Below are 27,227 nucleotides of genomic sequence, written 5' to 3'. Positions count from 1 at the left end.
AATCTGCACGTCTTTAGCCATGAAAACAGAGTGAGGACAGAAGCCGTCCACGATTCTTAGGTGCGTGTACATATATGTGCTAGAAGTACCCGTCACTGGTTCTCTTTGTAGTAATACATTTTGATTGTGCCACAAGCTAACAATGTCGTCATCCTGTGCTGTTTCTTCTTGGTGAAAACAAGTTTCTATTTCATATTATTTGTGACATGAACAGAAAAGTTCTAAACTGCCACATCCAGAAGAGATTAATACAACTTAATACGAAATATACTTTATTTCAAATATTAAAAAAATATACAGTGAACATATCTGAAAATATTAATATAATCCGACAACAGCAAGGGGCGTAGCTACTATTACAACAAAAAGCCCGGGCTTACAATTGATTGTTGAAAAAAAATAGGCAAGCCCTCAATACTATCGAAATATGAAGCTTTGCAACCTATTGGGCTTACACGATAAAAACGGCTTGCTACGCGCCTGACCTTCGCAATGGGACTCGTGACATGTCAACATGAGCATTTCAGTGGGCGCCGCGTCACCCAGCAACCAAAGACATTAATAGCATTACAGGATCATTGCAATATGAGTTGAAAACTCTCGTTACAGATCGTATACTTGGAGAGTCAGTCACCTGCTCGGTTTTAATGTTTTAACAAACATTTGGGTGGGGAGGTACTGCAGGGATGCGCTGCCTTTTTATTCAATTGATGCTAATAATGTTGACATGGTCATTAAGCTTGATGATTTTGTGAATTATTTTCTTCAAATTAAGAATTTAGTGGAGCAAACGTAAACTGTTCCTCGACATATTATTGTCTGATTGTATACAGCTGTACACGCCCTAAGGTTATATCACGCGTTAAGTCCTACGCCAAACAAACATGTTATGTATCCACGGAGATAAACAATACCGCAATCATCTGAGTCCAGGTTTGTACTCTGTTCGAGCATCATTCTTGGAACATTGCATCCTACTGAGCCATCCCGTAGCGCGGCACAAACAGATATGTTGGAGTCACTGGGATTTGTTAGAGATGTGGAGATATCTAGAACAGAACTTTTGTATACTATGCACCATTTACAACCTTTCTCATAGCCGTGTACTGGGTTGTTCAAACGTTTCACTGTACGGCGGTGGGTCGAATCCTGGATTGTCGGCCCCACCTCCCAGACCGTTCTTGTCCAGCCCCTCCCCCTTCTCTACCTCGTGTGTACCGATGTGCACCGGGCCGCCGCTGTGTCGGTACTGCTCGCCAGCCTTCAGTTCGGCAGGGGTCATCTTGCAAGACAGGCTGGGCCTGTCGTACTTCTGTAAGTGAGAGAGAGTCAGTGAATGAGTTTGGAACATCACTTAAGTTGTATCAGGGCCCGTCAGTGTAGTGTTGTAGGACAGCCTGAACTGATGCAGGCCTTGCATCTTTAACGCTTTGGTGACACAAGCAATATGCACGTAATGACAAACCTACAAATAAAATCGTCTGAAACTGGATTCGAACCCACGATCATAGGGCTCTGGACCAAGTACAGCCATGTTGTAAACTGCCTGGCGATCTCTTGATGTCACAAGCCGGAACACGACCGCCTCTCTTCATCACTATTTGGTCTGTCATCAGCGGAATGCTGTACGTGATGACTTTGGTAGCAGATATATTGTTGTTTACGCTGCATCAGCCTTCATAACATGTATAGATTATGTAAACCTTATCTTGTCTGAAGCGTGAGAGGATGTAGCCATACATGTACAGGCCTACCTAGAGTGGATGTACGCCGTGTCGGGAATATTGCAGTCATTGTCTGAATGTTGGAGGAGCGATGTAAGCTACCGTGTCAGTAATATTGCAGCCAGTGTCTGAATGTTGGAGTAACGATATAAGCTACCGTGTCACGATAACACCCAGCCCCATGTTACAAGATGAATGTATTTGGCTGGCTCCTTGTAGTAGGCTGCTGTGTATTTAGTGCTGGCCCACGCCATGTCGTTGATTAACCTTGATACTCACCCCTGACGACCAAACCTTAATGATGAAGTCAAATACTCACACCTTCGTGGTTGACGACCAAACCTTAATGATGAAGTCAAATACCCACCCTTTCGTGGTTGACGACCAAACCTTTATGATGAAGTCAAATACTCACCCCTTCGTGGTTGACGACCAAACCTTAATGATGAAGTCAAATACCCACCCTTCGTGGTTGACGACCAAACCTTAATGATGAAGTCAAATACCCACCCCTTCGTGGTTGACGCCAAAACGCAGAGGCTTTCTGATGCATTCCGGCAGGAAAGAGAAGGGGAAGACGATATCGAAGATTGGGCAGATGAGGCGGGGGTCGACGGAGGACGCCTTGGTGGGACCTGGAACAGGCAGCAGTCCAATATATGTTCGTTTTAAGTCCAGTGTTACGTACCATGTATGGATGTAACCACTTTTGGCAAATATCAGGGCGGGGACATCAGTTTCACACAATGTGCCTATTAGGAGACTCGAACCCAGATACTTTGCGTGGCGATCGATCGCTTACAGGATAAGACTACATCTTGGACCGTTGCCCTCGCTGGATGATAGTAGTAATATTGGTGTACACATGAAGATGTATCATCCAGCTATGGAAGGGTTATGTACGAGGCAGGCTGTTTTGTGTGTTGCTGCGACGTACCTGTGAGGAAGCTGACGATGAGACCGACGACGACGACAATGAGGACGGCGGTGGCGCTGTACCACAGATAGGACAGGGTGTAGAGATAGTAGTCAGGTGACCTAAGACGGAATGCGATAACGTTGCAGTATTACTTACGACATTCATTACGGTTAGAATCTCTCGACAACTCGGCATACCATATACCATTTCTAAGTTTTGTTTTAATGTAGGCTTTCTGTACAACAAAGTCTGATAATCGCTATTATGAAAAGAGCCTCATTACAAATTGAATGTGATAAGTACTGAAACAATGATTTATTTTGACTGACTAACAACATTTTACATTTTCCAACATTCCTGTCAAACAAACCAGAAGCGCAACTTCAGAAACAATTTTCCTCTATCTGAAACCTGAAACTTTACAAACTATCTCATCTTTTCGACCACCGACCCAAACCGTCCAGAAAAAACTTGTAATACAACTGATTAACCTTTCTACAGTAGCTGCCACGGTTGTGGCGTTGTTGAGTGTCGTCGTGGCGACTGTAGATATGGAGGACATAACACCAGAGACGGTGACAGGTGCGACTGTCGTTGTGAGGTTCCAGTTGCAGCCTGTGATGTTGGTAGGAGGCTTGGGTTGAGGGGGTTTGTACACCTGGGCTCCTATACCGATCCAGAACATCATAACGAGGCTGGTGCCCAGGCCGGCGCCGGCTCCCTGTCAGAGATGGGGTAGATAGTGATATCACAAGAAATATACATGTGATATAAACCCTTAAGAAGAGTGAATGTCGGAGGAAGATAACGTATTGAGAGTAGAATTACCTGCCCGACATTGTCCGAGGAAGATAATGTAATGAGAGCAGAATAACCTGCCTGACAGTGTCCTTGGAAGATAACGCAAAGAGAGTAGAATTATCTGCCTGACAGTGTCCTAGGAAGATAACGTAATGAAAGTAGAATTACCTGCCTGACAGTGTCCTAGGAAGATAACGTAATGAGAGTAGAATTACCTGCCTGACAGTGTCCGAGGAAGATAACGTAATGAGAGTAGAATAACCTGCCTGACAGTGTCCGAGGAAGATAATGCAATGAGAGTAGAATTACCTGCCTGACAGTGTCCTAGGAAGATAACGCAATGAGAGTAGAATTACCTGCCTGACAGTGTCCGAGGAAGATAACGTAATGAGAGTAGAGTAACCTGCCTGACAGTGTCCGAGGAAGATAACGTAATGAGAGTAGAATTACCTGCCTGACAGTGTTCGAGGAAGATAACGTAATGAGAGTAGAATTACCTGCCTGACAGTGTCCTATGAAGATGACGTAATGAGAGTAGGGTTACACACGATGCTCCTAGGAAGATAACGTAATGAGAGTAGAATAACCTTCCTGACAGTGTCCTAGGAAGATAACGTAATGAGAGTAGAATAACCTGCCTGACAGTGTCCTAGGAAGATAACGTTATGAGAGTAAAATAACCTGCCTGACAGTGTCCTAGGAAGATAACGTATTGAGAGTAGAATTACCTGCCTGACAGTGTCCTAGTGAAGATAACGCATTGAGAGTAGAATTACCTGCCTGACAGTGTCCTAGGAAGATAACGTATTGAGAGTAAAATTACCTGCCTGACAGTGTCCTAGGAAGATAACGTATTGAGAGTAGAATTACCTGCCTGACAGTGTCCTAGGAAGATAACGTATTGAGAGTAGAATTACCTGCCTGACAGTGTCCGAGGAAGATAACGTAATGAGAGTAGAGTTACCTGCCTGACAGTGTCCTAGGAAGATAACGTAATGAGAGTAGAATTACCTGCCTGACAGTGTCCTAGGAAGATAACGTAATGAGAGTAGAATTACCTGCCTGACAGTGTCCTAGGAAGATAACGTATTGAGAGTAGAATTACCTGCCTGACAGTGTCTAAGGAAGATAACGTAATGAGAGTAGAATTACCTGCCTGACAGTGTCCGAGGAAGATAACGTATATGAGAGTAGAATTACCTGCCTGACAGTGTCCTAGGAAGATAACGTAATGAGAGTAGAATTACCTGCCTGACAGTGTCCTAGGAAGATAACGTATTGAGAGTAGAATTACCTGCCTGACAGTGTCCTAGGAAGATAACGTAATGAGAGTAGAATTACCTGCCTGACAGTGTCTGAGGAAGATAACGTAATGAGAGTAGAGTTACCTGCCTGACAGTGTCCTAGGAAGATAACGTAATGAGAGTAGAATAACCTGCCTGACAGTGTCCGAGGAAGATAACGTAATGAGAGTAGAATTACCTGCCTGACAGTGTCCTAGGAAGATAACGTAATGAGAGTAGAATTACCTGCCTGACAGTGTCCTAGGAAGATAACGTAATGAGAGTAGAATTACCTGCCTGACAGTGTCCGAGGAAGATAACGTAATGAGAGTAGAATTACCTGCCTGACAGTGTCCTATGAAGATAACGCAATGAGAGTAGAATTACCTGCCTGACAGTGTCCGAGGAAGATAACGTAATGAGAGTAGAATTACCTGCCTGACAGTGTCCGAGGAAGATAACGTAATGAGAGTAGAATTACCTGCCTGACAGTGTCCGAGGAAGATAACGTAATGAGAGTAGAGTTACCTGCCTGACAGTGTCCGAGGAAGATAACGTAATGAGAGTAGAATAACATGCCTGACATTGTCCGAGGAAGATAACGTAATGAGAGTAGAGTTACCTGCCTGACAGTGTCCGAGGAAGATAACGTAATGAGAGTAGAATTACCTGCCTGACAGTGTCCTAGGAAGATAACGTAATGAGAGTAGAATTACCTGCCTGACAGTGTCCGAGGAAGATAACGTAATGAGATTGGAATTACATGCTTGACAGTGTCTGAGGAAGATAACGTAATGAGAGTAGAATTACCTGCCCGACAGTGTCCGAGGAAGATAACGTAATGAGAGTAGAATTACCTGCCTGACAGTGTCCTAGGAAGATAACGTATTGAGAGTAGAATTACCTGCCTGACAGTGTCCTAGGAAGATAACGTAATGAGAGTAGAATTACCTGCCTGACAGTGCCTGAGGAAGATAACGTATTGAGAGTCAAATTACCTGCCTGACAGTGTCCTAGGAAGATAACGTAATGAGAGTAGAATTACCTGCCTGACAGTGTCCTAGGAAGATAACGTAATGAGAGTAGAATTACCTGCCTGACAGTGTCCGAGGAAGATAATGTAATGACAGTAGAATTACCTGCCTGACAGTGTCCTAGGAAAATAACGCAATGAGAGTAGAGTTACCTGCCTGACAGTGTCCGAGGAAGAAAACGCAATGAGAGAAGAATTACCTGCCTTACATTGTCCGAGGAAGATAATGTAATGAGAGTAGAATAATCTGCCTGACAGTGTCCGAGGAAGATAACGTAATGAGAGTAGAATAACCTGCCTGACAGTGTCCGAGGAAGATAACGTAATGAGAGTAGAATTACCTGCCTGACAGTGTCCGAGGAAGATAACGTATTGAGAGTAGAATTACCTGCCTGACAGTGTCCTATGAAAATAACGCAATGAGAGTAGAACTACCTGCCTGACAGTGTCCGAGGAAGATAATGTAATGAGAGTAGAATTACCTGCCTGACAGTGTCCTATGAAAATAACGCAATGAGAGTAGAACTACATGCCTGACAGTGTCCTAGGAAGATAATGTAATGAGAGTAGAATTACCTGCCTGACAGTGTCCTAGGAAGATAACGCAATGAGAGTAGAGTTACCTGCCTGACAGTGTCCGAGGAAGATAACGTAATGAGAGTAGAATAACCTACCTGACAGTGTCCTTGGAAGATAACGTAATGAGAGTAGAATTACCTGCCTGACAGTGTCCGCGGAGATGACGTAATGAGAGTAGGATTACACACGATGCCCATAGGAAGATAACGTAATGAGAGTAGAATAACCTGCCTGACAGTGTTCTAGGAAGATAACGTAATGAGAGTAGGGTTACCTGCCTGACAGTGTCTGAGGAAGATAACGTAATGAAAGTAGAGTTACCTGCCTGACAGTGTCCGAGGAAGATAACGTAATGAGAGTAGAATAACCTGCCCGACAGTTTCCGAGGAAGATAACGTAATGAGAGTAGAGTTACCTGCCTGACACTGTCCGAGGAAGTAAACGTAATGAGAGTAGAATAACATGCCCGACATTGTCCGAGGAAGATAACGTAATAAGAGTAGAGTTACCTGCCTGACAGTGTCCGAGGAAGATAACGTAATGAGAGTAGAGTTACCTGCCTGACAGTGTCCGAGGAAGATAATGTAATGAGAGTAGAATTACCTGCCTGACAGTGTCCGAGGAAGATAATGTAATGAGATTGGAATTCCCTGCCTGACAGTGTCCGAGGAAGATAACGTAATGAGAGTAGAATTACCTCCGTGACAGTGTCCGAGGAAGATAACGTAATGAGAGTAAAATAACCTGCCTGACAGTGTCCTATGAAGATAACGTAATGAGAGTAGAATTACCTGCCTGACAGTGTCCGAGGAAGATAACGTATTGAGAGTAGAATAACCTGTCTGACAGTGTCCTAGGAAGATAACGTATTGAGAGTAGAATTACCTGCCTGACAGTGTCCTAGGAAGATAACGTAATGAGAGTAGAATAACCTGTCCTGACAGTGTCCTAGGAAGATAACGTAATGAGAGTAGAATTACCTGCCTGACAGTGTCCGAGGAAGATAACGTATTGAGAGTAGAATTACCTGCCTGACAGTGTCCGAGGAAGATAACGTATTGAGAGTAGAATAACCTGTCTGACAGTGTCCTAGGAAGATAACGTAATGAGAGTAGAATACCTGCCTGACGTGTCCTAGGAAAATAATGCAATGAGTAGAATAACCTGCCTGACAGTGTCCGAGGAAGATAACGTAATGAGAGTAGAGATTACCTGCCTGACAGTGTCCGAGGAAGATAACGTAATGAGAGTAGAATAACCTGCCTGACAGTGTCCTATGAAGATAACGTAATGAAAGTAGAATTACCTGCCTGACAGTGTCCGAGGAAGATAACGTATTGAGAGTAGAATTACCTGCCTGACAGTGTCCTAGGAAGATAACGTATTGAGAGTAGAATTACTGCCTGACAGGTGTCCTAGGAAGATAACGTAATGAGAGTAGAATAACCTGTCTGACAGTGTCCTAGGAAGAGAACGTTAATGAGAGTAGAATAGCATACTTTACGATGCTCCTAGGAAAATAATGCAATGAGAGTAGAATAACCTGCCCGACATTGTCCGAGGAAGATAACGTAATGAGAGTAGAATTACCCGCCTGACAGTGTCCTTGGAAGATAACGCAAAGAGAGTAGAATTATCTGCCTGACAGTGTCCTAGGAAGATAACGTAATGAAAGTAGAATTACCTGCCTGACAGTGTCCTAGGAAGATAACGTAATGAGAGTGGATTGACCTGCCTGACAGTGTCCGAGGAAGATAACGTATTGAGAGTAGAATAACCTGCCTGACAGTGTCTTATGAAAATAACGCAATGAGAGTAGAACTACCTGCCTCACAGTGTCCGAGGAAGATAATGCAATGAGAGTAGAATTACCTGCCTGACAGTGTCCTAGGAAGATAACGCAGGGAGAGTAGCATAACATGCCTGACAGTCTCCGAGGAAGATAACGTAATGAGAGTAGAGTTACCTGCCTGACAGTGTCCGAGGAAGATAACGTAATGAGAGTAGAATTACCTGCCTGACAGTGTTCGAGGAAGATAACGTAATGAGAGTAGAATTACCTGCCTGACAGTGTCCTATGAAGATGACGTAATGAGTAGGGTTACACCACGATGCTCCTAGGAAGATAACGTAATGAGAGTAGAATAACCTTCCTGACAGTGTCCTAGGAAGATAACGTAATGAGTAGAATAACCTGCCTGACAGTGTCCGAGGAAGATAACGTTATGAGAGTAAAATAACCTGCCTGACAGTGTCCTAGGAAGATAACGTATTGAGAGTAGAATTTCCTGCCTGACAGTGTCTAATGAAAATAACGCAATGAGAGTAGAATTACATGCCTGACAGTGCCTGAGGAAGATAACGTTATGAGAGTAAAATAACCTGCCTGACAGTGTCCTAGGAAGATAACGTATTGAGAGTAGACTTACCTGCCTGACAGTGTCCTAGGAAGATAACGTATTGAGAGTAGAATTACCTGCCTGACAGTGTCCTAGGAAGATAAGGTATTGAGAGTAGAATTACCTGCCTGACAGTGTCTTAGGAAGATAACGTATTGAGAGTAGAGTTACCTGCCTGACAGTGCCCTAGGAAGATAACGTAATGAGAGTAGAATTACCTGCCTGACAGTGTCCTAGGAAGATAACGTAATGAGAGTAGAGTTACCTGCCTGACAGTGTCCTAGGAAGATAACGTATTGAGAGTAGAATTACCTGCCTGACAGTCTCGAAGGAATATAACGTAATGAGAGTAGAATTACCTGCCTGACAGTGTCCGAGGAAGATAACGTATTGAGAGTAGAATAACCTGCCCGACAGTGTCCGAGGACGATAACGTAATGAGAGTAGAGTTACCTGCCTGACAGTGTCCGAGGAAGATAACGTAATGAGAGTAGAATTACCTGTCTGACAGTGTTCTATGAAAATAACGCAATGAGAGTAGAACTACATGCCTGACACTGTCCGAGGAAGATAATGTAATGAGAGTAGAATTACCTGCCTGACAGTGTCCTATGAAAATACCGCAATGAGAGTAGAGTTACCTGCCTGAGAGTGTCCGAGGAAGAAAACGCAATGAGAGAAGAATTACCTGCCTTACAGTGTCCGAGGAAGATAACGTAATGAGAGTAGAGTTACCTGCCTGACAGTGTCCGAGGAAGATAACGTAATGAGAGTAGAATAACATGCCTAACAGTGTCCGAGGAAGATAACGCAATGAAAGTAGAATAATCTGCCTGACAGTGTCCGAGGAAGATAACGTAATGAGAGTAGAGTTACCTGCCTGACAGTGTCCGAGGAAGATAATGTAATGAGAGTAGAATAACCTGCCCGACATTGTCCGAGGAAGATAATGTAATGAGAGCAGAATAACCTGCCTGACAGTGTCCTTGGAAGATAACGCAAAGAGAGTAGAATTATCTGCCTGACAGTGTCCTAGGAAGATAACGTAATGAAAGTAGAATTACCTGCCTGACAGTGTCCTAGGAAGATAACGTAATGAGAGTGGATTGACCTGCCTGACAGTGTCCGAGGAAGATAACGTATTGAGAGTAGAATAACCTGCCTGACAGTGTCTTATGAAAATAACGCAATGAGAGTAGAACTACCTGCCTCACAGTGTCCGAGGAAGATAATGCAATGAGAGTAGAATTACCTGCCTGACAGTGTCCTAGGAAGATAACGCAGGGAGAGTAGCATAACATGCCTGACAGTCTCCGAGGAAGATAACGTAATGAGAGTAGAGTTACCTGCCTGACAGTGTCCGAGGAAGATAACGTAATGAGAGTAGAATTACCTGCCTGACAGTGTTCGAGGAAGATAACGTAATGAGAGTAGAATTACCTGCCTGACAGTGTCCTATGAAGATGACGTAATGAGAGTAGGGTTACACACGATGCTCCTAGGAAGATAACGTAATGAGAGTAGAATAACCTTCCTGACAGTGTCCTAGGAAGATAACGTAATGAGAGTAGAATAACCTGCCTGACAGTGTCCGAGGAAGATAACGTATTGAGAGTAGAATAACCTGCCTGACAGTGTCTTATGAAAATAACGCAATGAGAGTAGAACTACCTGCCTCACAGTGTCCGAGGAAGATAATGCAATGAGAGTAGAATTACCTGCCTGACAGTGTCCTAGGAAGATAACGCAGGGAGAGTAGCATAACATGCCTGACAGTCTCCGAGGAAGATAACGTAATGAGAGTAGAGTTACCTGCCTGACAGTGTCCGAGGAAGATAACGTAATGAGAGTAGAATTACCTGCCTGACAGTGTTCGAGGAAGATAACGTAATGAGAGTAGAATTACCTGCCTGACAGTGTCCTATGAAGATGACGTAATGAGAGTAGGGTTACACACGATGCTCCTAGGAAGATAACGTAATGAGAGTAGAATAACCTTCCTGACAGTGTCCTAGGAAGATAACGTAATGAGAGTAGAATAACCTGCCTGACAGTGTCCGAGGAAGATAACGTTATGAGAGTAAAATAACCTGCCTGACAGTGTCCTAGGAAGATAACGTATTGAGAGTAGAATTTCCTGCCTGACAGTGTCTAATGAAAATAACGCAATGAGAGTAGAATTACATGCCTGACAGTGCCTGAGGAAGATAACGTTATGAGAGTAAAATAACCTGCCTGACAGTGTCCTAGGAAGATAACGATTGAGAGTAGACTTACCTGCTGCTGACAGTGTCCTAGGAAGATAACGTATTGAGAGTAGAATTACCTGCCTGACAGGTGTCCTAGGAAGATAAGGTATTGAGAGTAGAATTACCTGCCTGACGGTGTCTTAGGAAGATAACGTATTGAGAGTAGAGTTACCTGCCTGACAGTGCCCTAGGAAGATAACGTAATGAGAGTAGAATTACCTGCCTGACAGTGTCCTAGGAAGATAACGTAATGAGAGTAGAGTTACCTGCCTGACAGTGTCCTAGGAAGATAACGTGATTGAGAGTAGAATTACCTGCCTGACAGTCTCGAAGAAGAATATAACGTGAATGAGAGTAGAATTACCTGCCTGACAGTGTCCGAGGAAGATAACGTTATTGAGAGAATAACCTGCCCGACAGTGTCCGAGGACGATAACGTAATGAGAGTAGAGTTACCTGCCTGACAGTGTCCGAGGAAGATAACGTAATGAGAGTAGAATTACCTGTCTGACAGTGTTCTATGAAAATAACGCAATGAGAGTAGAACTACATGCCTGACACTGTCCGAGGAAGATAATGTAATGAGAGTAGAATTACCTGCCTGACAGTGTCCTATGAAAATACCGCAATGAGAGTAGAGTTACCTGCCTGAGAGTGTCCGAGGAAGAAAACGCAATGAGAGAAGAATTACCTGCCTTACAGTGTCCGAGGAAGATAACGTAATGAGAGTGAGTTACCCGCCTGACAGTGTCGAGGAAGATAACGTAATGAGAGTAGAATAACATGCCTAACAGTGTCCGAGGAAGATAACGCAATGAAAGTAGAATAATCTGCCTGACAGTGTCCGAGGAAGATAGCGTAATGAGTAGAGTTACCTGTTCGACAGTGTCCGAGGAAGATAATGTAATGAGAGTAGAATAACCTGCCCGACATTGTCCGAGGAAGATAATGTAATGAGAGCAGAATAACCTGCCTGACAGTGTCCTTGGAAGATAACGCAAAGAGAGTAGAATTATCTGCCTGACAGTGTCCTAGGAAGATAACGTAATGAAAGTAGAATTACCTGCCTGACAGTGTCCTAGGAAGATAACGTAATGAGAGTGGATTGACCTGCCTGACAGTGTCCGAGGAAGATAACGTATTGAGAGTAGAATAACCTGCCTGACAGTGTCTTATGAAAATAACGCAATGAGAGTAGAACTACCTGCCTCACAGTGTCCGAGGAAGATAATGCAATGAGAGTAGAAATACCTGCCTGACAGTGTCCTAGGAAGATAACGCAGGGAGAGTAGCATAACATGCCTGACAGTCTCCGAGGAAGATAACGTAATGAGAGTAGAGTTACCTGCCTGACAGTGTCCGAGGAAGATAACGTGAATGAGTAGAATTACCTGCCTGACGGTGTTCGAGGAAGATAACGTAATGAGAGAATTACCTGCCTGACAGTGTCCTATGAAGATGACGTAATGAGAGTAGGGTTACACACGATGCTCCTAGGAAGATAACGTAATGAGAGTAGAATAACCTTCCTGACAGTGTCCTAGGAAGATAACGTAATGAGAGTAGAATAACCTGCCTGACAGTGTCCGAGGAAGATAACGTTATGAGAGTAAAATAACCTGCCTGACAGTGTCCTAGGAAGATAACGTATTGAGAGTAGAATTTCCTGCCTGACAGTGTCTAATGAAAATAACGCAATGAGAGTAGAATTACATGCCTGACAGTGCCTGAGGAAGATAACGTTATGAGAGTAAAATAACCTGCCTGACAGTGTCCTAGGAAGATAACGTATTGAGAGTAGACTTACCTGCCTGACAGTGTCCTAGGAAGATAACGTATTGAGAGTAGAATTACCTGCCTGACAGTGTCCTAGGAAGATAAGGTATTGAGAGTAGAATTACCTGCCTGACAGTGTCTTAGGAAGATAACGTATTGAGAGTAGAGTTACCTGCCTGACAGTGCCCTAGGAAGATAACGTAATGAGAGTAGAATTACCTGCCTGACAGTGTCCTGGGAAGATAACGTAATGAGAGTAGAGTTACCTGCCTGACAGTGTCCTAGGAAGATAACGTGATTGAGAGTAGAATTACCTGCCTGACAGTCTCGAGGAATATAACGTAATGAGAGTAGAATTACCTGCCTGACAGTGTCCGAGGAAGATAACGTATTGAGAGTAGAATAACCTGCCCGACGGTGTCCGAGGACGATAACGTAATGAGTAGAGTTACCTGCCTGACGGTGTCCGAGGAAGATAACGTAATGAGAGTAGAATTACCTGTCTGACAGTGTTCTATGAAAATAACGCAATGAGAGTAGAACTACATGCCTGACACCTGTCCGAGGAAGATAATGTAATGAGAGTAGATTACCTGCCTGACAGTGTCCTGAAAAATACCGCAATGAGAGTAGAGTTACCTGCCTGAGAGTGTCCGAGGAAGAAAAACGCAATGAGAGAAGAATTACCTGCCTTACAGTGTCCGAGGAAGATAACGTAATGAGAGTAGAGTTACCTGCCTGACAGTGTCCGAGGAAGATAACGTAATGAGAGTAGAATAACATGCCTAACGGTGTCCGAGGAAGATAACGCAATGAAAGTAGAATAATCTGCCTGACGGTGTCCGAGGAAGATAACGTAATGAGAGTAGAGTTACCTGCCTGACAGTGTCCGAGGAAGATAATGTAATGAGAGTAGAATAACATGCCCGACATTGTCCGAGGAAGATAACGTAATGAGAATAGAGTTACCTGCCTGACAGTGTCCGAGGAAGATAACGTAATGAGAGTAGAGTTACCTGCCTGACGGTGTCCGAGGAAGATAATGTAATGAGAGTAGAATTACCTGCCTGACAGTGTCCGAGGAAGATAACGTAATGAGATTGGAATTACATGCTTGACAGTGTCTGAGGAAGATAACGTAATGAGTAGAATTAGCTCCCGGACAGTGTCGAGGAAGATAACGTAAGGAGAGTAGAATTACCTGCCTGACAGTGTCCTAGGAAGATAACGTATTGAGAGTCGAATTACCTGCTTGACAGTGTCCTAGGAAGATAACGTAATGAGAGTAGAATTACCTGCCTGAGAGTGCCTGAGGAAGATAACGTATTGAGAGTCAAATTACCTGCCTGACAGTGTCCTAGGAAGAAAATGTAATGAGAGTAGTATTACCTGCCTGACAGTGTCCTATGAAAATAACGCAATGAGAGTAGAACTACCTGCCTGACAGTGTCCGAGGAAGATAATGTAATGACAGTAGAATCACCTGCCAGACAGTGTCCGAGGAAGAAAACGCAATGAGAGAAGAATTACCTGCCTTACATTGTCCGAGGAAGATAATGTAATGAGAGTAGAATGATCTGCCTTACAGTGTCCGAGGAAGATAACGTAATGAGAGTAGAATAACATGCCTGACAGTGTCCGAGGAAGATAACGTAATGAGAGTAGAATTACCTGCCTGACAGTGTCCGAGGAAGATAATGTAATGAGATTGGAATTCCCTGCCTGACAGTGTCCGAGGAAGATAACGTAATGAGAGTAGAATTACCTCCGTGACAGTGTCCGAGGAAGATAACGTAATGAGAGTAAAATAACCTGCCTGACAAGTGTCCTATGAAGATAACGTAATGAGAGTAGAATTACCTGCCTGACAGTGTCCGAGGAAGATAACGTATTGAGAGTAGAATAACCTGTCTGACAGTGTCCTAGGAAGATAACGTATTGAGAGTAGAATTACCTGTCTGACAGTGTCCTAGGAAGATAACGTAATGAGAGTAGAATAACCTGTCTGACAGTGTCCTAGGAAGATAACGTAATGAAAGTAGAATTACCTGCCTGACAGTGTCCGAGGAAGATAACGTATTGAGAGTAGAATTACCTGCCTGACAGTGTCCGAGGAAGATAACGTGATTGAGAGTAGAATGACCTGTCTGACAGTGTCCTAGGAAGATAACGTAATGAGTAGAGTAGAATAACCGCGATGCTCCTAGGAAAATAATGCAATGAGAGTAGAATAACCTGCCTGACAGTGTCCGAGGAAGATAACGTAATGAGAGTAGAATTACCTGCCTGACAGTGTCCGAGGAAGATAACGTAATGAGAGTAAAATAACCTGCCTGACAAGTGTCCTATGAAGATAGCGTGTAATGAAAGTAGAATTACCTGCTGACAGTGTCCGAGGAAGATAACGTATTGAGAGTAGAATAACCTGTCTGACAGTGTCCTAGGAAGATAACGTATTGAGAGCAGAATTACCTGTCTGACAGTGTCCTAGGAAGATAACGTAATGAGAGTAGAATAACCTGTCTGACAGTGTCCTAGGAAGAGAACGTAATGAGAGTAGAATAACGCACACGATGCTCCTAGGAAAATAATGCAATGAGAGTAGAATAACCTGCCCGACATTGTCCGAGGAAGATAATGTAATGAGAGCAGAATAACGTGCCTGACAGTGTCCTTGGAAGATAACGCAAAGAGAGTAGAATTATCTGCCTGACAGTGTCCTAGGAAGATAACGTAATGAAAGTAGAATTACCTGCCTGACAGTGTCCTAGGAAGATAACGTAATGAGAGTGGATTGACCTGCCTGACAGTGTCCGAGGAAGATAACGTATTGAGAGTAGAATAACCTGCCTGACAGTGTCTTATGAAAATAACGCAATGAGAGTAGAACTACCTGCCTCACAGTGTCCGAGGAAGATAATGCAATGAGAGTAGAATTACCTGCCTGACAGTGTCCTAGGAAGATAACGAAGGGAGAGTAGCATAACATGCCTGACAGTCTCCGAGGAAGATAACGTAATGAGAGTAGAGTTACCTGCCTGACAGTGTCCGAGGAAGATAACGTAATGAGAGTAGAATTACCTGCCTGACAGTGTTCGAGGAAGATAACGTAATGAGAGTAGAATAACCTGCCCGACAGTGTCCGAGGACGATAACGTAATGAGAGTAGAGTTACCTGCCTGACAGTGTCCGAGGAAGATAACGTAATGAGAGTAGAATTACCTGTCTGACAGTGTTCTATGAAAATAACGCAATGAGAGTAGAACTACATGCCTGACACTGTCCGAGGAAGATAATGTAATGAGAGTAGAATTACCTGCCTGACAGTGTCCTATGAAAATACCGCAATGAGAGTAGAGTTACCTGCCTGACAGTGTCCGAGGAAGAAAACGCAATGAGAGAAGAATTACCTGCCTTACAGTGTCCGAGGAAGATAACGTAATGAAGAGTAGAGTTACCTGCCTGACAGTGTCCGAGGAAGATAACGTAATGAGAGTAGAATAACATGCCTAACAGTGTCCGAGGAAGATAGCAACGAATGAAAGTAGAATAATCTGCCTAACAGTGTCCGAGGAAGATAACGTAATGAGAGTAGAGTTACCTGCCTGACAGTGTCCGAGGAAGATAATGTAATGAGAGTAGAATAACATGCCCGACATTGTCCGAGGAAGATAACGTAATGAGAATAAAGTTACCTGCCTGACAGTGTCCGAGGAAGATAACGTAATGAGAGTAGAGTTACCTGCCTGACAAAGTGTCCGAGGAAGATAATGTAATGAGAGTAGAATTACCTGCCTGACAGTGTCCGGGGAAGATAACGTAATGAGATTGGAATTACATGCTTGACAGTGTCTGAGGAAGATAACGAATGAGAGTAGAATTAGCTCCCGGACAGTGTCCGAGGAAGATAACGTAGGAGAGTAATTACCTGCCTGACAGTGTCCTAGGAAGATAACGTATTGAGAGTCGAATTACCTGCTTGACAGTGTCCTAGGAAGATAACGTAATGAGAGTAGAATTACCTGCCTGACAGTGCCTGGAGGAAGATAACGATTGAGAGTCAAATTACCTGCCTGACAGTGTCCGAGGAAGAAAATGTAATGAGAGTAGTATTACCTGCCTGACAGTGTCCTATGAAAATAACGAATGAGAGTAGAACTACCTGCCTGACAGTGTCCGAGGAAGATAATGTAATGACAGTAGAATCACCTGCCAGACAGTGTCCGAGGAAGAAAACGCAATGAGAGAAGAATTACCTGCCTTACATTGTCCGGAGAGGAAGATAATGTAATGAGAGTAGAATGATCTGCCTTACAGTGTCCGAGGAAGATAACGAATGAGAGTAGAATAACATGCCTGACAGTGTCCGAGGAAGATAACGTAATGAGAGTAGAATTACCTGCCTGACAGCGTCCGAGGAAGATAATGTAATGAGATTGAATTCCCTGCCTGACAGTGTCCGAGGAAGATAACGAATGAGAGTAGAATTACCTCCGTGACAGTGTCCGAGGAAGATAACGTGAATGAGAGTAAAATAACCTGCCTGACAAGTGTCCTATGAAGATAACGTAATGAGAGTAGAATTACCTGCCTGACAGTGTCCGGAGGAAGATAACGTATTGAGAGTAGAATAACCTGTCTGACAGTGTCCTAGGAAGATAACGATTGAGAGTAGAATTACCTGTCTGACAGTGTCCTAGGGAAGATAACGTAATGAGAGTAGAATAACCTGTCTGACAGTGTCCTAGGAAGATAACGTAATGAAAGTAGAATTACCTGCCTGACAGTGTCCGAGGAAGATAACGTATTGAGAGTAGAATTACCTGCCTGACAGTGTCCGAGGAAGATAACGTATTGAGAGTAGAATAACCTGTCTGACAGTGTCCTAGGAAGATAACGTAATGAGAGTAGAATAACGCCGACCACGATGCTCCTAGGAAAATAATGCAATGAGAGTAGAATAACCTGCCTGACAGTGTCCGAGGAAGATAACGTAATGAGAGTAGAATTACCTGCCTGACAGTGTCCGAGGAAGATAACGTAATGAGAGTAAAATAACCTGCCTGACAAGTGTCCTATGAAGATAACGTAATGAAAGTAGAATTACCTGCCTGACAGTGTCCGAGGAAGATAACGTATTGAGAGTAGAATAACCTGTCTGACAGTGTCCTAGGAAGATAACGTATTGAGAGCAGAATTACCTGTCTGACAGTGTCCTAGGAAGATAACGTAATGAGAGTAGAATAACCTGTCTGACAGTGTCCTAGGAAGAGAACGTAATGAGAGTAGAATAACGCACACGATGCTCCTAGGAAAATAATGCAATGAGAGTAGAATAACCTGCCCGACATTGTCCGAGGAAGATAATGTAATGAGAGCAGAATAACCTGCCTGACAGTGTCCTTGGAAGATAACGCAAAGAGAGTAGAATTATCTGCCTGACAGTGTCCTAGGAAGATAACGTAATGAAAGTAGAATTACCTGCCTGACAGTGTCCTAGGAAGATAACGTAATGAGAGTGGATTGACCTGCCTGACAGTGTCCGAGGAAGATAACGTATTGAGAGCAGAATTACCTGTCTGACAGTGTCCTAGGAAGATAACGTAATGAGAGTAGAATAACCTGTCTGACAGTGTCCTAGGAAGAGAACGTAATGAGAGTAGAATAACGCACACGATGCTCCTAGGAAAATAATGCAATGAGAGTAGAATAACCTGCCCGACATTGTCCGAGGAAGATAATGTAATGAGAGCAGAATAACCTGCCTGACAGTGTCCTTGGAAGATAACGCAAAGAGAGTAGAATTATCTGCCTGACAGTGTCCTAGGAAGATAACGTAATGAAAGTAGAATTACCTGCCTGACAGTGTCCTAGGAAGATAACGTAATGAGAGTGGATTGACCTGCCTGACAGTGTCCGAGGAAGATAACGTATTGAGAGTAGAATAACCTGCCTGACAGTGTCTTATGAAAATAACGCAATGAGAGTAGAACTACCTGCCTGACAGTGTCCTAGGAAGATAACGCAGGGAGAGTAGCATAACATGCCTGACAGTCTCCGAGGAAGATAACGTAATGAGAGTAGAATTACCTGCCTGACAGTGTTCGAGGAAGATAACGTAATGAGAGTAGAATTACCTGCCTGACAGTGTCCTATGAAGATGACGTAATGAGAGTAGGGTTACACACGATGCTCCTAGGAAGATAACGTAATGAGAGTAGAATAACCTTCCTGACAGTGTCCTAGGAAGATAACGTAATGAGAGTAGAATAACCTGCCTGACAGTGTCCGAGGAAGATAACGTTATGAGAGTAAAATAACCTGCCTGACAGTGTCCTAGGAAGATAACGTATTGAGAGTAGAATTTCCTGCCTGACAGTGTCTAATGAAAATAACGCAATGAGAGTAGAATTACATGCCTGACAGTGCCTGAGGAAGATAACGTTATGAGAGTAAAATAACCTGCCTGACAGTGTCCTAGGAAGATAACGTATTGAGAGTAGACTTACCTGCCTGACAGTGTCCGAGGAAGATAACGTATTGAGAGTAGAATTACCTGCCTGACAGTGTCCTAGGAAGATAAGGTATTGAGAGTAGATTTACCTGCCTGACAGTGTCTTAGGAAGATAACGTATTGAGAGTAGAGTTACCTGCCTGACAGTGCCCTAGGAAGATAACGTAATGAGAGTAGAATTACCTGCCTGACAGTGTCCTAGGAAGATAACGTAATGAGAGTAGAGTTACCTGCCTGACAGTGTCCTAGGAAGATACCGTATTGAGAGTAGAATTACCTGCCTGACAGTCTCGAAGGAATATAACGTAATGAGAGTAGAATTACCTGCCTGACAGTGTCCGAGGAAGATAACGTATTGAGAGTAGAATTACCTGCCTGACATTGTCCGAGGAAGATAACGTAATGAGAGTAGAGTTACCTGCTTGACAGTTTCCGAGGAAGATAACGTAATGAGAGTAGAATTACCTTCCTGACAGTGTCCTAGGAAGAAAACGTAATGAGAGTACATTTACCTGCCTGACAGTGTCTGAGGAAGATAACGTAATGAAGGTAGAGTTACCTGCCAGACAGTGTCTGAGGAAGATAACGTAATGAGAGTAGAATAACCTGCCCGACAGTGTCCGAGGACGATAACGTAATGAGAGTAGAGTTACCTGCCTGACAGTGTCCGAGGAAGATAACGTAATGAGAGTAGAATTACCTGTCTGACAGTGTTCTATGAAAATAACGCAATGAGAGTAGAACTACATGCCTGACACTGTCCGAGGAAGATAATGTAATGAGAGTAGAATTACCTGCCTGACAGTGTCCTATGAAAATACCGCAATGAGAGTAGAGTTACCTGCCTGACAGTGTCCGATGAAGAAAACGCAATGAGAGAAGAATTACCTGCCTTACAGTGTCCGAGGAAGATAACGTAATGAGAGTAGAGTTACCTGCCTGACAGTGTCCGAGGAAGATAACGTAATGAGAGTAGAATAACATGCCTAACAGTGTCCGAGGAAGATAACGCAATGAAAGTAGAATAATCTGCCTGACAGTGTCCGAGGAAGATAACGTAATGAGAGTAGAGTTACCTGCCTGACAGTGTCCGAGGAAGATAATGTAATGAGAGTAGAATAACATGCCCGACATTGTCCGAGGAAGATAACGTAATGAGAATAGAGTTACCTGCCTGACAGTGTCCGAGGAAGATAACGTAATGAGAGTAGAATTACCTGCCTGACAGTGTCCGAGGAAGATAATGTAATGAGAGTAGAATTACCTGCCTGACAGTGTCCGAGGAAGATAACGTAATGAGATTGGAATTACATGCTTGACAGTGTCTGAGGAAGATAACGTAATGAGAGTAGAATTAGCTCCCGGACAGTGTCCGAGGAAGATAACGTAATGAGAGTAGAATTACCTGCCTGACAGTGTCCTAGGAAGATAACGTATTGAGAGTCGAATTACCTGCTTGACAGTGTCCGAGGAAGATAACGTAATGAGAGTAGAGTTACCTGCCTGACAGTGTCCGAGGAAGATAATGTAATGAGAGTAGAATAACATGCCCGACATTGTCCGAGGAAGATAACGTAATGAGAATAGAGTTACCTGCCTGACAGTGTCCGAGGAAGATAACGTAATGAGAGTAGAGTTACCTGCCTGACAGTGTCCGAGGAAGATAATGTAATGAGAGTAGAATTACCTGCCTGACAGTGTCCGAGGAAGATAACGTAATGAGATTGGAATTACATGCTTGACAGTGTCTGAGGAAGATAACGTAATGAGAGTAGAATTAGCTCCCGGACAGTGTCCTAGGAAGATAACGTAATGAGAGTAGAATTACCTGCCTGACAGTGTCCTAGGAAGATAACGTATTGAGAGTCGAATTACCTGCTTGACAGTGTCCTAGGAAGATAACGTAATGAGAGTAGAATTACCTGCCTGACAGTGCCTGAGGAAGATAACGTATTGAGAGTCAAATTACCTGCCTGACAGTGTCCTAGGAAGAAAATGTAATGAGAGTAGTATTACCTGCCTGACAGTGTCCTATGAAAATAACGCAATGAGAGTAGAACTACCTGCCTGACAGTGTCCGAGGAAGATAATGTAATGACAGTAGAATCACCTGCCAGACAGTGTCCGAGGAAGAAAACGCAATGAGAGAAGAATTACCTGCCTTACATTGTCCGAGGAAGATAATGTAATGAGAGTAGAATGATCTGCCTTACAGTGTCCGAGGAAGATAACGTAATGAGAGTAGAATAACATGCCTGACAGTGTCCGAGGAAGATAACGTAATGAGAGTAGAATTACCTGCCTGACAGTGCCCGAGGAAGATAACGTATTGAGAGTCGAATTACCTGCCTGACAGTGTCCTATGAAAATAACGCAATGAGAGTAGAACTACCTGCCTGACAGTGTCCTAGGAAGATAATGTAATGAGAGTAGAATTACCTGCCTGACAGTTTCCTATGAAAATAACGCAATGAGAGTAGAGTTACCTACCTGACAGTGTCCGAGGAAGAAAATGCAATGAGAGAAGAATTACCTGCGTCACATTGTCCGAAGAAGATAATGTAATGAGAGTAGAATAATCTGCCTGACAGTGTCCGAGGAAGATAACGTAATGAGAGTAGAGTTACCTGCCTGACAGTGTCCGAGGAAGATAACGTAATGAGAGTAGAATAACCTACCTGACAGTGTCCTTGGAAGATAACGTAATGAGAGTAGAATTACCTGCCTGACAGTGTCCTAGAAAGATAATGTAATGATGACGAATGAGAGTGTAGGATTACACACGATGCCCATAGGAAGATAACGTAATGAGAGTAGAATAACCTGCCTGACAGTGTTCTAGGAAGATAACGTAATGAGAGTAGGGTTACCTGCCTGACAGTGTCTGAGGAAGATAACGTAATGAAAGTAGAGTTACCTGCCTGACAGTGTCCGAGGAAGATAACGTAATGAGAGTAGAATAACCTGCCCGACAGTTTCCGAGGAAGATAACGTAATGAGAGTAGAGTTACCTGCCTGACACTGTCCGAGGAAGTAAACGTAATGAGAGTAGAATAACATGCCCGACATTGTCCGAGGAAGATAACGTAATGAGAGTAGAGTTACCTGCCTGACAGTGTCCGAGGAAGATAACGTAATGAGAGTAGAGTTATCTGCTTGACAGTGTCCGAGGAAGATAATGTAATGAGAGTAGAATTACCTGCCTGACAGTGTCCGAGGAAGATAATGTAATGAGATTGGAATTCCCTGCCTGACAGTGTCCGAGAAGGATAACGTAATGAGAGTAAAATAACCTGCCTGACAAGTGTCCTATGAAGATAACGTAATGAGAGTAGAATTACCTGCCTGACAGTGTCCGAGGAAGATAACGTATTGAGAGTAGAATAACCTGTCTGACAGTGTCCTAGGAAGATAACGTATTGAGAGTAGAATTACCTGTCTGACAGTGTCCTAGGAAGATAACGTAATGAGAGTAGAATAACCTGTCTGACAGTGTCCTAGGAAGATAACGTAATGAAAGTAGAATTACCTGCCTGACAGTGTCCGAGGAAGATAACGTATTGAGAGTAGAATTACCTGCCTGACAGTGTCCGAGGAAGATAACGTATTGAGAGTAGAATAACCTGTCTGACTGTGTCCTAGGAAGATAACGTAATGAGAGTAGAATAACCTGCCCGACAGTGTCCGAGGACGATAACGTAATGAGAGTAGAGTTACCTGCCTGACAGTGTCCGAGGAAGATAACGTAATGAGAGTAGAATTACCTGTCTGACAGTGTTCTATGAAAATAACGCAATGAGAGTAGAACTACATGCCTGACACTGTCCGAGGAAGATAATGTAATGAGAGTAGAATTACCTGCCTGACAGTGTCCTATGAAAATACCGCAATGAGAGTAGAGTTACCTGCCTGACAGTGTCCGAGGAAGAAAACGCAATGAGAGAAGAATTACCTGCCTTACAGTGTCCGAGGAAGATAACGTAATGAGAGTAGAGTTACCTGCCTGACAGTGTCCGAGGAAGATAACGTAATGAGAGTAGAATAACATGCCTAACAGTGTCCGAGGAAGATAACGCAATGAGAGTAGAATAATCTGCCTGACAGTGTCCGAGGAAGATAACGTAATGAGAGTAGAGTTACCTGCCTGACAGTGTCCGAGGAAGATAATGTAATGAGAGTAGAATAACATGCCCGACATTGTCCGAGGAAGATAACGTAATGAGAATAGAGTTACCTGCCTGACAGTGTCCGAGGAAGATAACGTAATGAGAGTAGAGTTACCTGCCTGACAGTGTCCGAGGAAGATAATGTAATGAGAGTAGAATTACCTGCCTGACAGTGTCCGAGGAAGATAACGTAATGAGATTGGAATTACATGCTTGACAGTGTCTGAGGCAGATAACGTAATGAGAGTAGAATTAGCTCCCGGACAGTGTCCGAGGAAGATAACGTAATGAGAGTAGAATTACCTGCCTGACAGTGTCCTAGGAAGATAACGTATTGAGAGTCGAATTACCTGCTTGACAGTGTCCTAGGAAGATAACGTAATGAGAGTAGAATTACCTGCCTGACAGTGCCTGAGGAAGATAACGTATTGAGAGTCAAATTACCTGCCTGACAGTGTCCTAGGAAGAAAATGTAATGAGAGTAGTATTACCTGCCTGACAGTGTCCTATGAAAATAACGCAATGAGAGTAGAACTACCTGCCTGACAGTGTCCGAGGAAGATAATGTAATGACAGTAGAATCACCTGCCAGACAGTGTCCGAGGAAGAAAACGCAATGAGAGAAGAATTACCTGCCTTACATTGTCCGAGGAAGATAATGTAATGAGAGTAGAATGATCTGCCTTACAGTGTCCGAGGAAGATAACGTAATGAGAGTAGAATAACATGCCTGACAGTGTCCGAGGAAGATAACGTAATGAGAGTAGAATTACCTGCCTGACAGTGTCCGAGGAAGATAACGTATTGAGAGTCGAATTACCTGCCTGACAGTGTCCTAGGAAGATAACGTAATGAGAGTAGAATTACCTGCCTGACAGTGTCCTAGGAAGATAATGTAATGAGAGTAGAATTACCTGCCTGACAGTGTCCTATGAAAATAACGCAATGAGAGTAGAATTACCTACCTGACAGTGTCCGAGGAAGAAAATGCAATGAGAGAAGAATTACCTGCGTCACATTGTCCGAAGAAGATAATGTAATGAGAGTAGAATAATCTGCCTGACAGTGTCCGAGGAAGATAACGTAATGAGAGTAGAGTTACCTGCCTGACAGTGTCCGAGGAAGATAACGTAATGAGAGTAGAATAACCTACCTGACAGTGTCCTTGGAAGATAACGTAATGAGAGTAGAATTACCTGCCTGACAGTGTCCGCGGAGATGACGTAATGAGAGTAGGATTACACACGATGCCCATAGGAAGATAACGTAATGAGAGTAGAATAACCTGCCTGACAGTGTTCTAGGAAGATAACGTAATGAGAGTAGAATTACCTGCCTGACAGTGTCCGAGGAAGATAACGTAATGAGAGTAGAGAGTTACCTGCCTGACAGTGTCCGAGGAGGAAGATAACGTAATGAGAGTAGAATAACCTGCCCGACAGTGTCCGAGGAAGATAACGTAATGAGAGTAGAGTTACCTGCCTGACACTGTCCGAGGAAGATAACGTAATGAGAGTAGAATAACATGCCCGACATTGTCCGAGGAAGATAACGTAATGAGAGTAGAGTTACCTGCCTGACAGTGTCCGAGGAAGATAACGTAATGAGAGTAGAGTTACCTGTCTGACAGTGTCCGAGGAAGATAACGTAATGAGAGTAGAATTACCTGCCTGACAGTGTCCGAGGAAGATAATGTAATGAGAGTAGAATTACCTGCCTGACAGTGTCCGAGGAAGATAACGTAATGAGAGTAAAATAACCTGCCTGACAAGTGTCCTAGGAAGATAACGTAATGAGAGTAGAATTACCTGCCTGACAGTGTCCTAGGAGGAAGATAACGTATGTGAGAGTAGAATAAAAAACCTGTCTGACAGTGTCCTAGGAAGATAACGTATTGAGAGTAGAATTACCTGTCTGACAGTGTCCTAGGAAGATAACGTAATGAGAGTAGAATAACCTGTCTGACAGTGTCCTAGGAAGATAACGTAATGAAAGTAGAATTACCTGCCTGACAGTGTCCGAGGAAGATAACGTATTGAGAGTAGAATTACCTGCCTGACAGTGTCCGAGGAAGATAACGTATTGAGAGTAGAATAACCTGTCTGACAGTGTCCTAGGAAGATAACGTAATGAGAGTAGAATAACGCACACGATGCTCCTAGGAAAATAATGCAATGAGAGTAGAATAACCTGCCTGACAGTGTCCGAGGAAGATAACGTAATGAGAGTAGAATTACCTGCCTGACAGTGTCCGAGGAAGATAACGTAATGAGAGTAAAATAACCTGCCTGACAAGTGTCCTATGAAGATAACGTAATGAAAGTAGAATTACCTGCCTGACAGTGTCCGAGGAAGATAACGTATTGAGAGTAGAATAACCTGTCTGACAGTGTCCTAGGAAGATAACGTATTGAGAGCAGAATTACCTGTCTGACAGTGTCCTAGGAAGATAACGTAATGAGAGTAGAATAACCTGTCTGACAGTGTCCTAGGAAGAGAACGTAATGAGAGTAGAATAACGCACACGATGCTCCTAGGAAAATAATGCAATGAGAGTAGAATAACCTGCCTGACAGTGTCCTAGGAAGATAACGTAATGAGAGTAGAATTACCTGTCTGATAGTGTCCTTGGAAGATAACATAATGAGAGTAGGATTACCTGCCTGACAGTGTCCTAGGAAAATAACGCAATGAGAGTAGAATTACCTGCCTGACAGTATCCTAGGAAGATAACGTAATGAGAGTAGAATAAATCACGCGATGCCTATAGGAAGATAACCTTTGAGAGTAGAATAACCATTGTGATAGCCCCTTGGAAGATAACGTTTACCGACGAAAAGTCTTACATGTCTCCGACATACCCACTTCTTAGCCCACGGGAAGACCACTTATAGAACTCTGACTTACCCACTTGTTACCCCATGGGAAGACCACTTGTAGAACGTTCACTTACCCACTTGTTAGCCCACGGGAAAGCCACTTGTAGAACGTTCATTTACCCACTTGTGAGCCCACGGGAAGACCACTTATAGAACTCTGACTTACCCACTTGTTAGCCAATAGGAAGACCAGTTGTAGAACTCTGACTTACCCACTTGTTAGCCCACGGGAAGACCACTTGTAGAACGTTCACTTACCCACTTGTTAGCCCACGGGAAAGCCACTTGTAGAACGTTCATTTTACCACTTGTGAGCCCACGGGAAGACCACTTGTAGAACGTTCACTTACCCACTTGTAGCCCACAGGAAGACCAGTTGTAGAACACTCACTTACCCACTTGTTAGCCCACGGGAAGACCACTTGTAGAACGTTCACTTACCCATTTGTTAGCCTACGGGAAGACCACTTGTAAAACGTTCACTTACCCACTTGTAGCCCACAGGAAGACCAGATGTAGAACACTGACTTACCCACTTGTTAGCTCACGGCAAGACCACTTGTAGAACACTGACTTACAAACTTGTTAGCCTACAGGAAGACCAGTTGTGGAACGTCCACTTACCCACTTGTAGCCCACGGGAAGACCAGTTGTAGAACACTGATTTACCAACTTGTTAGCCCACGGGAAGACCGCTTGTTGAATGTTCACTTACCCACTTATACCACACGGGAAGATCACTTGTAGAAAACTGACTTACCCACTTGTTAGCCCACGGGGAGATTACTTGTAGAACACTGACTTACCCACTTGTTAGCCCACGGGAAGATTACTTGTAGAACACTGACTTACCAACTTGTTAGCCCACGGGAAGATCACTTGTAGAACACTGACTTACCCACTTG

General features: G+C 43.5%; 1 protein-coding gene across 2 annotated transcripts in view; it reads right to left on the bottom strand.

The window, feature by feature from the left end:
• Nucleotides 1-255: 255 nt before the first annotated feature.
• LOC124290720 (sodium-dependent multivitamin transporter-like) overlaps nt 256-27,227 on the bottom strand; it is a 43,630-nt gene continuing 16,658 nt past the window's right edge. Inside the window, exons 12-15 of one of the 2 annotated variants that reach the window (XM_046727524.1) lie at nt 3,135-3,364; nt 2,662-2,762; nt 2,235-2,359; nt 256-1,312 (exon numbers count right to left, since the gene is read on the bottom strand). In XM_046727524.1, the coding sequence (XP_046583480.1) occupies nt 1,094-1,312; nt 2,235-2,359; nt 2,662-2,762; nt 3,135-3,364 (675 nt within the window). In that variant the 3' untranslated portion in view covers nt 256-1,093. Of the gene's footprint in view, nt 2,019-2,209; nt 2,360-2,661; nt 2,763-3,134; nt 3,365-27,227 lie in introns of both variants that reach the window. The other variant, XM_046727525.1, reaches the window with a different exon arrangement.

The sequence above is a fragment of the Haliotis rubra genome, unplaced genomic scaffold, assembly GCF_003918875.1.
Source record: "Haliotis rubra isolate DU_JTF1 unplaced genomic scaffold, ASM391887v1 Scf472, whole genome shotgun sequence".
Lineage (NCBI taxonomy): Eukaryota > Metazoa > Mollusca > Gastropoda > Lepetellida > Haliotidae > Haliotis > Haliotis rubra.
Note: the sequence above shows the minus strand (reverse complement) of the source record. Positions and strands in the feature narration are given on the sequence as shown.